Source organism: Triticum urartu, chromosome 5A, assembly GCF_056163025.1.
Source record: "Triticum urartu cultivar PI428250 chromosome 5A, HENAU_Tu73, whole genome shotgun sequence".
Taxonomy (NCBI): domain Eukaryota; kingdom Viridiplantae; phylum Streptophyta; class Magnoliopsida; order Poales; family Poaceae; genus Triticum; species Triticum urartu.
In genome coordinates, this window is record NC_141877.1 from 543,841,584 (window position 1) to 543,855,615 (window position 14,032).

At 45.5% G+C, this 14,032-nt stretch overlaps 1 protein-coding gene and 1 long non-coding RNA gene across 2 annotated transcripts; both read left to right on the top strand.

Annotated features, from left to right (window-relative positions):
- The first annotated feature begins 564 nt into the window (after window positions 1–564).
- Window positions 565–8,537, top strand: LOC147972687 (uncharacterized). The gene is made up of 2 exons (XR_015603487.1): window positions 565–594; window positions 8,330–8,537. It is a non-coding gene; the product is annotated as an uncharacterized LOC147972687 (long non-coding RNA).
- On the top strand, window positions 6,481–7,383 carry LOC147972688 (uncharacterized). The gene is made up of 4 exons (XM_087522416.1): window positions 6,481–6,813; window positions 6,903–7,055; window positions 7,148–7,210; window positions 7,300–7,383. The coding sequence occupies exons 1-4, from the start codon at window positions 6,481–6,483 to the stop codon at window positions 7,381–7,383; spliced, it is 633 nt and encodes a 210-aa protein (XP_087378542.1).
- Window positions 8,538–14,032: the final 5,495 nt, after the last annotated feature.

Genomic DNA, 14,032 nt, shown 5'->3' on the forward strand with positions numbered 1-14,032 from the left:
CCGACACGGTACCCAGACCCCGACCCGGCACCCCGACACGACACCCCGACCCCGAGACCCCGACCCCGACCCCGAGACCCCGACCCCGACACCCCGACCCCGACACCGACCCCAACCCCAACCCCGACACCCCGACCCTGACCCCGACACCCCAAGCCTGACCCGACACCCCGACCCCCCGAGCCTGACCCGACACCCCGACCCCGAGCCTGACCCGACACCCTGACCCCGACACCACACCCCGACCCCGAAACAACACCCCGACACCGACACGGCACTACCCCAACATCGACACGACACCCCGACCCCCCGACCCCGAAACAGCACCCCGACCCCGACACGGCACCCCGACACCGACAGGACACCCCGACCGACACCTCCCGTAAAGGTGTTCTTTGGCCTTCCAGAGGCCGACGGGGTCATATATTTGTGAATTATTAGTAAGGTCATATATTTTTCGATTTTGTTATGAAAAACATCATATATAATTGTGTTGATCGTGTAGTTTTAAATGTGCAGTTGTTTCATCGCTGCGAGGTTTGGTGTTCGACGACCTCGCCGTACGTTTGACGAGCTCTGCCCCTTCGTTCGTGGGTGAGCACAAATGACAAGTCCTCCTCCCCCATTAATTATTTGATCTATTCCGATGAAACTTGATAGCTAGCTATGTATGTGTCTTGAATCATCAGTATGCGTAACCAATATGTGTCTCCCATTCGAAAGCATCATAGTTATAAATATGCATGCATTTGCATATATATAACCTTGATTCTTTCGAATTGTCCAACGCTATCCATGGACAGCCCGAGTATGTGTAGATTGGGTTCGTTTTCCCATATGCTTTGCTCCGGATCCGACGCATATATTTCGTCAGTGCCTCCCCTGTTGTTCTCCGGGTACACATCCTCTCTGTTTATTGCAGAGACGTGTATCAGGAGAACAGCGGGGAGGTGCTGCCGAAATTTTGCATCGGATCCGGAGCATAGCATGGGAAAATAAACCCAATCTACACATACACGGGTGGGATTAGGACCTATCATTACCTATTAGAGTGTAGGTTGCATGGACGTAATAAAATTGACAAAGTAGATCAACTGATGAATATATACATGGTGAATTACATATATAATTGTTGTGTGTCCAGTAGCTCTGAAAGTCAAGATGAGTGACCGTGCTTGGATGTATACCGGTCACACTGGTCAGAACAAATGGAGCGCTGAATGGTTCACAAAAACTAAGGGGTTTGTGCAAGCCGCATTTGCAAATGGCCAAAAGAAAACCTGGTGCCCCTGTTTCCGGTGCGGTAATTGGGAAAAGAAGACAGAGGCTGAAATGGGCAAACACCTGCAGAAGAGTGGTTTTACGCCCGATAATACGGTGTGGACATTTCATGGTGAGTCTGCCCAACGTGACCGAGCTGAGGTGGATCGTCGTCGCACCGACGAGCATGGTACCGGGATGGAAAACATGGTGCAAGGCTATGATGATGCTCGGGATTCGGACGAGGAGATGGAGGAATCTGCAAAGGCCTTCAATGAAATGTTGGAGTCTTCGAAACGTCCGCTCCACGAGCACACTGAGCTTTGTCAGTTGGATGCCATCTCACAAGTAATGGCTCTGAAGGCTCAGTTCAACTTGGGCAGAGAATGCTATGACGCAATTATGACAGTATTTGGACGCTTTCTACCCAAAGGCCATGTAATGCCTGCAAATCTGTACCAGTCGGACAAAATCCTCCGTGCACTGAAGATGCCCTATGAGAAGATACATGCCTGTGAGAAAGGATGTGCCTTATTTAGGCTTGACTATGCGGACTTGAACTATTGTCCCATTTGCAAGTCTTCCAGGTATATTGTGGTAGACAACGGTATGGGTGAGAAGACACAGACCAAAATCCCCGTTACTGTTCTTCGGTATATGCCAATCGTACCAAGACTTCAACGTCTTTTCATGGTCGAAGAGACGGCCAGACAGATGACATGGCACAAAACAGGCAAAAGAACCGAACTAGATGCAGATGGGAATCTGATGATGGTACACACATCGGATGGTGTTGCGTGGAAAAAGTTTGATGAATTACATGCTGACAAAGCGGCAGATCCGAGGCATCCTCGAGTCGGCATCAGCACGGATGGGTTCAGTGTGTTTGGTATGACGGCAGCCCAATACAGTTGTTGGCCCGTATTTGTCTTTCCACTCAATCTCCCCCCCCGGACAGATTATGCAAAGAAAGAACATTTTCCTGACGTTGATAATTCCAGGACCCAACTATCCGGGCAAAAATATGAATGTGTACATGCAGCCGCTTAAGGACGAATTGCAAGAAGCCTGGGATAATGGGTTCAAGACATACGACGCCTTTAGCAAACGGAACTTCATAATGCGTGTCTGGTACATGTACTCGACGCATGACTTGCCGGCGTATGCGCTATTCGTTGGCCGGTGTGTGCATGGAAGGTTCCCGTGCCCCACATGCAAGGGAGCTCTTGAGTTTCGTTGGCTTCAGGCCGGTCGCAAGTTTTCTTGCTTCGACATGCATAGACAGTTCCTGGATCCTCGCCATAAGTTCAGGAAAGACAAGAAGAACTTCATCAGGGGTAGAGTTGTCAAAAACTCTGCACCACCTGCATTGACAGGCCAACAGACCCTGGATCAGTTAAACGCTCTCGAGCCAGATCCACAACGTCCAGGGTACTTCAAGGGGTATAATACTAAGCATGCGTGGACTCACAAAACATGCTTATGGGATCCGCCTTACTTCAAAGACCTCCTTTGCCCACACAACATCGACGTGATGCACACTGAGAAGAATATCGCCGAGGCACTTTTTGGTACATTGTTCGGCATAGATGGGAAGTCAAAGGATAATACTAAGGCTAGAGTCGATCTGGAGGCGCTATGTGATAGGCCGTTACAAAACATGAAAGAACCGAAAGGAAAGCAGAACTGGACGAAGCCAAAGGCATGGTTCAATCTTGGAAGGCCAACTATGAGGGAAATTCTCTTGTGGGTGCAACAGCAGTTGATGTTCCCCGATGGGTATGCAGCGCATCTAAAGAGGGGAGCGAATCTTGATAAACGGAAGATATTTGGTCTCAAGAGTCATGATTGGCACATATGGATTGAGCGGGTAATGCCGGTGATGTTGCGTGGCTTCATCCCTGAGGATGAATGGCTAGTACTAGCAGAACTCAGCTATCTCTTCCGTGTTCTTTGTGCGAAAGAACTATCGCCTGGCGTGCTAGAAGAAATGGAAGAGTTGGCGCCGGAGTTGATCTGCAAGTTAGAGAAGATCTTTCCACCGGGCTTCTTTAATCCAATGCAGCATTTGATTTTGCATCTCCCGACCGAGGCAAGATTGGGGGGCCCGTGCAAAATCGTTGGTGCTACCCAACTGAGAGGATGCAGAAGACGCTTCGAGAAAAATGTAAAAATAAACGTAGAATTGAAGCATCGATGGCTGAGGCATTCATCACAGAGGAGGCGGCAAACTTCGTAACAGCGCACTACGAAGCCAAAAATCGTCATTTGCATAATCCGAAGCCTCGGTACAATGCTGACGAGCCTAAAAAGGGTGGATCCAACCTCAGCCTATTCAAAGGGAATCTCGCACCAGCTAGTGTTTCACATCCAGTATCTTTGGATAACGAAGAATGGCGGACCATTTCGTTGTATATCTTCAACAACCTGATAGAAGTGCGGCCGTACATCGAGTAAGTTCTCGGTACATTGTTTCGCAACTTCTATTTCCTTTGAACTACTCTTATTCCTGGATATGTCATACAGTCGATACGTCACCATATTCTCGTATGGAGCGGAGATCCAAAAGGATTCCGTCGAAGAGTATGAGCTTCTCGCAAAGCAAGGAGGTGGCTATCCCGGTTTCATCTCTTGGTTCAAACAAACGGTAATTTCTATTAGACAATTTCATATCATTCGCTAATTTGTGCATAATGCAACAATCCTTTCATATTAAACTTGTAGGCTAATTCAGAGTCTATGGACGCCGAATTGAGACAAGTCGCTAATGGTTTTGACTATAAGGTCCGTTCATTTGACAAGTACGACATCAACGGGTATCGCTTTCGTACCTATGGCAAAGAGCTATCTATGGCCGACCGAAAGTCAACAAATTGTTGTGTATCTGCTATCGGCGAAGGAGGTACCGAGTATTATGGGAGAGTTGAAGCAATTTATGAACTTCTGTTCTATGGTGAAAATCCACCGAATGTCGTAGTCTTCAAATGTTATTGGTTTCAGCCGAAGGAGACTAGAAGGACTCATGAACATGTAGGGCTAGTTGAAATCAACCAAAGCACTCATTTAGATGTTCCTGATGTCTATATTATGGCTCAACAGGCGACCCAAGTATTCTATCTACCGTGGGCCTGCCAAACTAATCCAAATCTGAAAGGTTGGGATGTCGTTTATGAAGTGCCGCCACGTGCTAGACTTTCTCCCCCAAAGGAAGAGGATTATGAACCTCACATTAACCCAGACACATATGAAGGAGAATTCTTCCAAGAGACACGTCTTTCCAAAAAGCGTTTCAAGAACCGCTATACTTCACCCCAAAACATTGAAGTAGACAGCGACAATGAATCCGACATCACCCCAGAGGAGGAACAAGAAGAGCCGGAACAAGAAGAGGTTACTGCTGCGGATGACCTGTCAATGCTTGACCGATTACGTCAAGGTGGCCTTGCACATGTTGATGCCAATGAACCCTATGAGCCCGTCATTGATTATAGTGATGATGATGATTATGCATTTATTGATGATACTGATCGAGATTATTAGTAGTGTCAGGTATTACATTTTTTTTATGTTGTACTTGATGATGATACACTTAAGTGATACACATATTATTATTCATGTCGGTCTTTTTTTATGTTGTACTAATTTCGTTTACTGTTTGTCATGGCAGGTGTTGAAAGATGGTGGGCGCTGGTCGGGAGCGTGGTCTGAGGTCTTCCATTCCAGACGCACCTCTCCGCCGAGCGTTGCTGGACAGTATGGCCACACCGCCGGGCCCTTCTTCGTCGACCGCGGTGCCCAGCAGGGGACGAGCTCGAGGTAGGAAGAGAGGAGGTGGGGCACGTGGTCGTGGGAGAGGAGGTAGGGCTACGGCGCCTTCCTCGCCGCCACCCCCGGCTGTTTCACCCAAGCACGTGACTGCTAGGGTGGACTCGTCCGAGGAGGAGGCTACACGGACTCCGGTCCACGAGCCTCCGGTCCACGGGTCTTGGCCCACGAGCCTCGGGTCGACTGGCCTTCGGCCCACGAGAGTTCGGCCCACGTGACCCCGGAGGAGCACACGTCCGGATGGGGTACCTGGCCGGATCAGCCCGAGGAGCCGAGTGGCCATGCTGATGATGGTGGGGAGCCGACTGATCTTGAGGAGGAGGGGGGCACCGTCTACCAGCATGGTGCTACACGGCTCCCGTCCGTGCCGGTGACCCGCGAGCAGAGGTGGTTGATTTTCCCTGATGGGGAGAGGTACGTAAGTGCATTTAATATTTTTGTACCTTGTGCATTCACGTTTTTTCAAATAACTAATGCGTTGGCCTTGTCATGCTGCAGGGGTTGGGACCACCATCATAGTGTCCGCCGGCCCAACTCCGTCCTTGGAGTTCTTTGCCGGCAAAACTTCCCAGGGTTTGTCACGTTGCCTGGTGAGGGTCGGCTTCCAGAGCTTGGATTGAGCTGGGAGCACTACGTGGCTGCCCCGGCCCCGCCGGATGAGATTATCGACGGTGTCGTGTGCGACACGAGGGCAGACATGGTGATCAGAAAGTTTTGGGTAATTTCTCCTTTACACATTTAAAAATCTTCAACTAGCTAGTTATTAATTGTACTAATCAATATTGTCTCATTTGATTGCAGACATTCTACAGGTGTGAGGAGGGATACGAGGAGGACGCGGCACATGTTATGGAGAACGTCTGCAAGCGCCTACTCCAGAACTTACGGCACGAGGCTCGGGTGCAGGCTGTTCGAGACTACTACGCCTTGCGTGGTATCAAGAAGACCAAGCCGGCGTGCCGCGATAAGTTCCTGAGTAAGGAGCAGTACATGAAGGTAATTCTTAAGGCCTTCTCTACTTAAGTTCCTTCATTTAGCAATTCTTAGCCGTAGCGCTCAAGTTTCTATTTGCTAACTTAGGCGCCTCCGAGATGGTGTGCGGATCGGATGGATTGTTGGGAGGTGTTGGTCGATGAGTGGTGCTCTCCACAATGGCTAGCCCTCCACAACGAGGCCAAGGACAAACGTGCCCAAATGGAAGGTGTGCCACACCATCAAGGCAGCTCCAACTTATATCAGTTCGGGCGCAACTGGGTATGTGGTTTGCTTCATGATTCATGCAATTCATTCATCATGCTAGCTTGAGCCCTTTAATTACTAATTTTCATTGTTTCTCTCTTTCAGGCACGCTACAATAAGGCGGATAAGGTGCCAGAGGTGTACGACCTGTATGCCATGGCCCACACTACCTCTTTCAAGAAAGTCAAGGCTTTCTCTCAGTCTGACCTCGATGATGCAAACAACTTCACCAACATCTCCTCCCACAACAAGCTCGTGAGATATAGAGATGAGGGGAAGGCGAGGAAAGGGGAGGACTTTAACCCGAGCCAGAGTCCCATTGATCCAGAGCTGTTGATGATATCTGGTGGCGGGAGGTCCCATGGCTCCATAGCCATTGGAGATGGACTTATCCGTTGTCCTAGCACTCTCCCGGAGATCAAGGCGCGCCAGTCGAGCTCCACTCCTGAGATAAGGCCTCGTGAACGGCCAGTGCAACTCGCCATCAAGGTTAGTGATACGTACTCAGTTATCTTTCTCCATTACATTGTGTGCGCTTCCATCAATGATTACAAATGGTCATGTGAGTGGTGTTGCAGGCTGCTATACAGAGTGAGAGAGATAGAACGGAGAAACTTCTGGCGGAGGCGGCGGAGAGGCAGCGGGAGTTGGAGGAGAGGACGACAAAGATGATGGAGGAGGAGAGGGCACGGAATGACATGCAGGCAAGGGCCATGTACGAGCTCCTTGTGGTAAGTTTCTTCTGCAGATTAGCCAAAACATTCATGTAGTGTTTGTCTCATTACTAACTAGTATGACTGAGTCGTCAAAACCAAATGTGCAGTCTGTGTGCGAGAAGACAGGTCAGACCGCTCCGCCGATGCCAGTGATTGCTCCTGGGACCACGGTGAGTTTTATTGAATGGACATTACTTGCTAGTCTTAACATTTGAGTGTCATCATGCTAACAAGACATTGGAAATGATCTTTGGTGCAGCGTAACTCCAGACAAGCATCGCACGATCCTTCTCCAGCTACCGACACGAGCCACCCCGCTCCTACACCTCCTACATATTGGTAAGTTTATCTAGTGTTTTGCTTAACACATGCATAAAGACCTAGACTTAGCTTTATTTCCTCCAATGCTTACCATAATGACCTAGACTTAGCTTCTTCACCTCCAAAATGACTTAATAAGCTTACTGACCTCCAAAACCATCCATTTTACCTAAGTTAGCTCTAAAACGATCTGTACTTAGCTTACTTATGTCAAAAATTGCATAATTAGCTTAGTTAGCTTATAGACGATCCATTTTACCTAAGTTAGCTCTAAAATGACCCATTTTACCTAGGTTAGCTTATAAATGATCCAGTTCATCCAAGTTAGCTCAAAAATGACCCATTTTACCTAGATTAGCTCCTAAATGATCCATTTTACCTACGTTAGCTTTAAAATGACCCATTTCACCTAGGTTAACTCCAAAATGACCAATCTTACCTAGGTTATCTCATAAACGATCCATTTCAACTAATTTAGCTCATAAACGATCCATTTCACCTAGGTTACCTAAAAAACGATCCATTTCACCTAAATTGGCTCTTAAATGATCCATTTCACCTAAGTTAGCTCAAAAAGATCCATTTCAACTAAATTAGCTCATAAATGATCCATTTCACCTAAGTTAGCTCAAAAACGATCCATTTCAACTAAGTTAGCTCATAAATGATCCATTTCACCTAAGTTAGCTAAAAAACGATCCATTTCACCTTAGTTACCTCAAAAATGATCCATTTCACCTTACCTAGCTCATAAACGACCCATTTCAACTAAGTTAGCTCATAAATGATCCATTTCACCTTAGCTAGCTCATAAACGACCCATTTCAACTTAGTTAGCTCATATATGATCCATTTCACGTAAGTTAGCTCATAAATGACATACTCTTCTTGTTCTAGTCTTCTTCTTGTTCTACTCTTCTTGTTCTAGTCTTCTTCTTGTTCTAACTTTCTTATTTTTCATTTTGCAGAGTTCATTCACTTGACGAAAGCTTGCATAGATGGAGTGCTCCTTATCCCTTTCTCTGTTTCTTTTTGTATCGTTGAACTATGCATGTATCGTTGGATGAAACTATTGTAATATATATGGTTGGATGCCTCTATGTTGAACTTGTTATGTATGATGGAACTATGATGAAGTTATGTGTTGGATGCATGTAATATATATGGTTGGATATCTTATATGTTTGCTCTGTAATGGCCTTTTGAAATATATCTATATATGTCATCTATATTTGTGATGAAAATTGTTGGATTTAATAAAAAACAGATAAAAGAGCCAATATGCAGGCTCTTTGCCGTCTGCCACCGACGGCAACGAGCTCTTTGCCGTCTGCCGCGGACGGCAAAGAAGACACGTGGCATCCAGCTGTGCTTCCTGGGAGCTGACCCATTTGGCCAGTTTGCCTACAGTGGCAGACGGCAAAGAACATGCCATGTAGTGACGTGTAGATGACATCACACGGCGGACGGCAAAGACACTAGAAAGTTTGCCGTCAGCGGCGGACGGCAAAGGCCTGCCGTTAGCCACTTAACGGATTGACAGCGCAATTATTGCCGTCCGCCTTCTTTGCCGTCTGCCGAGCTCTCTTTGCCGTCCGCGGCGGACGGCAAAGACTTTGCCATCAGTAGCAGACGGAAAAGTAGCTGTTTACCGAAGCCTACTTTGCCAGAGCCTTTTGCCGTCCGCGGCTGACGGCAAAGGCCTTTGCCGTCCGCCGTTCATGCCTTTGCCGTCCGCTGTGGCGGACGACAAAGTAGCTACTTCCCATATGGGCGTTAAACGATAGCGCTTGTTGGGAGGCAACCCAATTTTATTTTTTTCTTGTTTTTTGTTCCTGTTTAGTAATAAATAATTCATCTAGATTCTGTTTAGATGTGGTTTTATGTTTTTAATTAGTGTCTGTGCCAAGTAGAACCTTTGGGAAGACTTGGGGGAAGTCTTTGCGATCTTGCTGTAAAAAACAGAAACTTTAGCGCTCACGAGATTAGCTGCAATTTTTTACTGGAGAGTGCGATTAGATTGATTCTTTTTAAGATGATTAATAGACAAATTCCTCACGTCCACAAATTTATTTCCGAATTTTTGGGGTTAGAGAAGTATTCAAAACCTACAGATTACTACATACTGTTCTGTTTTTGACAGATTCTGTTTTTCGCGTGTTGTTTGCTTATTTTGGTGAATCTATGGCTAGTATCGAGGGGTATGAACCATAGAAAAGTTGGAATACAGTAGGTTTAACACCAATATAAATAAAGAATGATTTCATTACAATACCTTGAAGTGGTGTTTGTTTTCTTATACTAACGGAGCTCATGAGATTTTCTGTTGAGTTTTGTGTTGTGAAGTTTTCAAGTTTTGGGTAAATATTTGATGGATTTTGGAATAAGGAGTGGCAAGAGCCTAAGCTTGGGGATGCCCATGGCACCCCAAGGTAAAATTCAAGGACAACCAAAAGCCTAAGCTTGGGGATGCCCCGGAAGGCATCCCCTCTTTCGTCTTCTTCTATCGGTAACTTTACTTGATGCTATATTTTTATTCACCACATGATATGTGTTTTGCTTGGAGCGTCTTGTATGATTTGAGTATTTGCTTTTTAGTTTACCACAATCATCCTTACTGTACACACCTTTTGGAGAGACACATATGAATCGGAATTTATTAGAATACTCTATGTGTTTCACTTATATCTTTTGAGCTAGATAGTTTTGCTCTAGTGCTTCACTTATACCTTTTTAAGAGCACGATGGTGGTTTTATTTTATAGAAATTATTGATCTCTCATGCTTCACTTATATTATTTTGATAGTCTTTTAGAACAGCATGGTAATTTTCTTTGGTTATAAAATTAGTCGTAATATGATTGACATCCAAGATGGGTATAATAAAAACTTTCATAAAAAGTGCATTGAATACTATCAGAAGTTTGATACTTGATGATTGTTTTGAGATATGAAGATGGTGATATTAGAGTCATGCTAGTTGAGTAGTTGTGAATTTGAGAGATACTTGTGTTAAAGTTTGTAATTCCCGTAGCATGCACGTATGGTGAACCATTATGTGATGAAGTCGGAGCATGATTTATTTATTAATTGTCTTCCTTATGAGTGACGGTCGGGGATGAGCGATGGTCTTTTCCTACCAATCTATCCCCCTAGGAGCATGCGCGTAGTACTTTGTTTCGATAACTAATAGATTTTTGCAATAAATATGTGAGTTCTTTATGACTAATGTTGAGTCCATGGATTATACGCACTCTCACCTTACCACCATTACTAGCCTCTCTAATACCGCGCACCTTTCGCCGGTATCATACACCCACCATATACCTTCCTCAAAACAGCCACCATACCTACCTATTATGACATGTCCATAGCCATTCCGAGATATATTGCCATGCAACTTACCACTGTTCCGTTTGTTATGACACGTTACATCATTGTCATATTGCTTTGCATGATCATGTAGTTGACATCGTATTTGTGGCAAAGCCACCTTTATAATTCTTTCATACATGTCACTCTTGATTCATTGCATATCCCGGTACACCGCCGGAGGCATTCACATAGAGTCATATTTTGTTCTAGCATCGAGTTGTAATTTTTGAGTTGTAAGTAAATAAAAGTGTGATGATCATCATTATTAGAGCATTGTCCCAAGTGAGGAAAGGATGCTGGAGACTATGATTCCCCCACAAGTCGGGATGAGACTCCGGACGAAAAATAATAATAAAAGAAAAAAAAGAAAAAAAGGCCATAAAAAGGGAAAATGCCCCAAAAAAGAGAAATGGAAGAAAAAGAGAGAAGGGACAATGTTACTACCCTTTTACCACACTTGTGCTTCAAAGTAGCACCATGATCTTCATGATAGAGAGTCTCCTATGTTGTGACTTTCATATACTAGCGGGTATTTTACATTATAGAACTTGGCTTGTATATTTCAATGATGGGCTTCCTCAAAATTCCCTAGGTCTTCGTGAGAAAGCGAGTTGGATGCACACACACTTAGTTTTATTTTGTTGAGCTTTCATACACTTATAGCTCTAGTGCATCCATTGCATGGCAATCCCTACTCACTCACATTGATATCTATTGATGGGCATCTCCATAGCCCGTTGATATGCCTAGTCAATGTGAGACTATCTTCTTCTTTTTTGTCTTCTCCACAATCACCATTCTATTCCACATATAGTGCTATGTCCATGGCTCACGCTCATATATTGCGTGAAGATTGAAAAAGTTTGAGAACATCAAAAGTATGAAACAATTTGTTCGCACACGAACACGTCACCGTGTATCCTCGATGTCGGGGGTGATGCACTGTAACGCCCTTGATGCGGCTATATCTCTCACGTGTTGAAGCACGACTTAGAGGCATAACCGCATTGAAAGCAATGTCGCAAGTGAGGTAATCTTTGCAAACAACCCATTTAATACAACAAGGGAAAAAAGATACATAGTTGGCTTACAATCGCCACTTCACACAATTACATGAATAACGCATTACAACATCCAAAAACAATCAAGGTCCGACTACGGAACCAAAATAAAAGAAGAACCCCAAAAGCGACAAGGTCCCCGATCGACCCGACTGGGCTCCACTACTGATCAACTAGAATGAAACAACACAAAGGACAAGATCTTCATCGAGCTCCTCCTTGAGCTTGGTTGCGTGATCTGCACGGTTCAACGCACCTTCAAGCTGATTTTGAAAGAATATGTGAGTCACGGGGACTCAGCAATCTCACACCCTCGCGATAAAGACTATTTAAGCTTATGGGTAAGGTAAAGGTATGAGGTGGAGCTGCACATATCTCATTCTCAGGGCACACCGGATGAGCAAGATGTCGGGTAAGCCAGCCCAGAGTTGCCCCTGGTAGCCTCGGACATCGCTCAGTTGGACCAACACTCAGAGGAGCACTGGCCCGGGGGGGTTAAAATAAAGATGACCCTTGAGTCTGCAGAACCCAAGGGAAAGAAAAGGCTAGGTGGCGAATGGTAAAACCAATGTTGGGCATTGCTCGAGGAGTTTTATTCAAGGCGAACTGTCAAGGGGTTCCCATTATAACCCAACCGCGTGAGGAACGCAAAATCCGGGAACATAACACCGATATGACGGAAACTAGGGCGGCAAGAGTGGAACAAAACACCAGGCATAAGGCCGAGCCTTCCACCCTTTACCAAGTATATAGATGCATTAATTAAATAAGAGATATTGTGATATCCCAACCATAACATCCATGTTCCAACAAGGAACAAACTTCATCTTCACCTGCAACTAACAACGCTATAAGAGGGGCTGAGCAAAGCGGTAACATAGCCAAACAACGGTTTGCTAGGACAAGGTGGGTTAGAGGCTTGGTTCAACAATATAGGAGGCATGATAAGCAAGTGGTAGGTATCGCTGCATAGGCATAGCAAAAGAGCAAGCAACTAGCAAGCAAAGATAGAAGTGATTTCGAGGGTATGATCATCTTTCCTGAAATCCCGCAAGGAAGAAGAACGAGTCCATGAAGAAGAAAAATGGACGAAGTCGAGCGCATCCTCACAAACGCGACATTATCGGAACCAACCCGAAGAAGCAACACCGGAAAGAGGCAAACAACATAGTAAACAACCATCACATAAGCATGGCATGATGCACAAACAAGTATGATGCATGTCCGGTTTAATGAAGCATGGCATGGCAAAGTGCACAAGCAAAACTACAAGTTAAGTGGAGCTCAATATGCAACGAGTTGCATATTGACGAAACACCACAGGACTTATTTAGTTCTCTCTCGTTTAGGTACCCAACAATATTAAATGTTGTTAAACATGGCAAGAGGTGAGGCATAACAAATCTATACCATCTAAACAATTTAAATGGGGCCGGATATAACAAACAACAAACCCGGTAAATCCCCATATGCATTAGTAATTTAATGCAAACAACAATTTAAACATTTTAATTGTTGTTATCATGATGCGGATGAAATGAACAAGTTTATGCAATTTTAAGAAAATGTTGACATGAAAAGATATGAGGCATTTGTCATCGTGGCGGAAAGAAAGGGTGCCACAGCAACGATAACGGAAACGGTGCCACGGCAACGTTCCGTTTCCGGAAACTTGATTGAGACATCGGTGCAAAGAAAGTGACGGGAGCGTGTCATGCAAGAATGGTGGGGTGATCTCGGATACCGAGTTCCCACATGTCGGTGGCAGGCAAAAGAGGGGCAATGTGCACCTATAGTTCAGACTCGAGGCAAAACAAGTGTGCATCTCATACATCATGCATTCATTCGTTCACGGCCGTCGTCTCGAGGTTATACCTTCGAAGCATGCAAACGGAACGGTTCTCGTTCGGTGCCGAGTAGAGGAAGTATACGTTCTCGGGACGTGGTGGAAGTAGGGGGTAAAGGACGATGGTAGAGGTACTTGCGACAGTAGTGGTACACATTTTCGTAGACGGACTTGACGAATCCGAGTCACTTGGGGTCGATGGTAGTCGTTCACGTTTTGAGGAGGAAGTAGAGGTTCTCGTGATCTCGGCGACGGTAGTTGTTCACGACGGTAGTGGAACTTGACGGATCCAATGCCTCCGGACATAGTGGTCATGTTCACGGAGTAGGTCGTACACGTCGTCGGTAGATGTTCACTTGACGGCCTTCAACGGCGGTAGTTGTTCTCGTT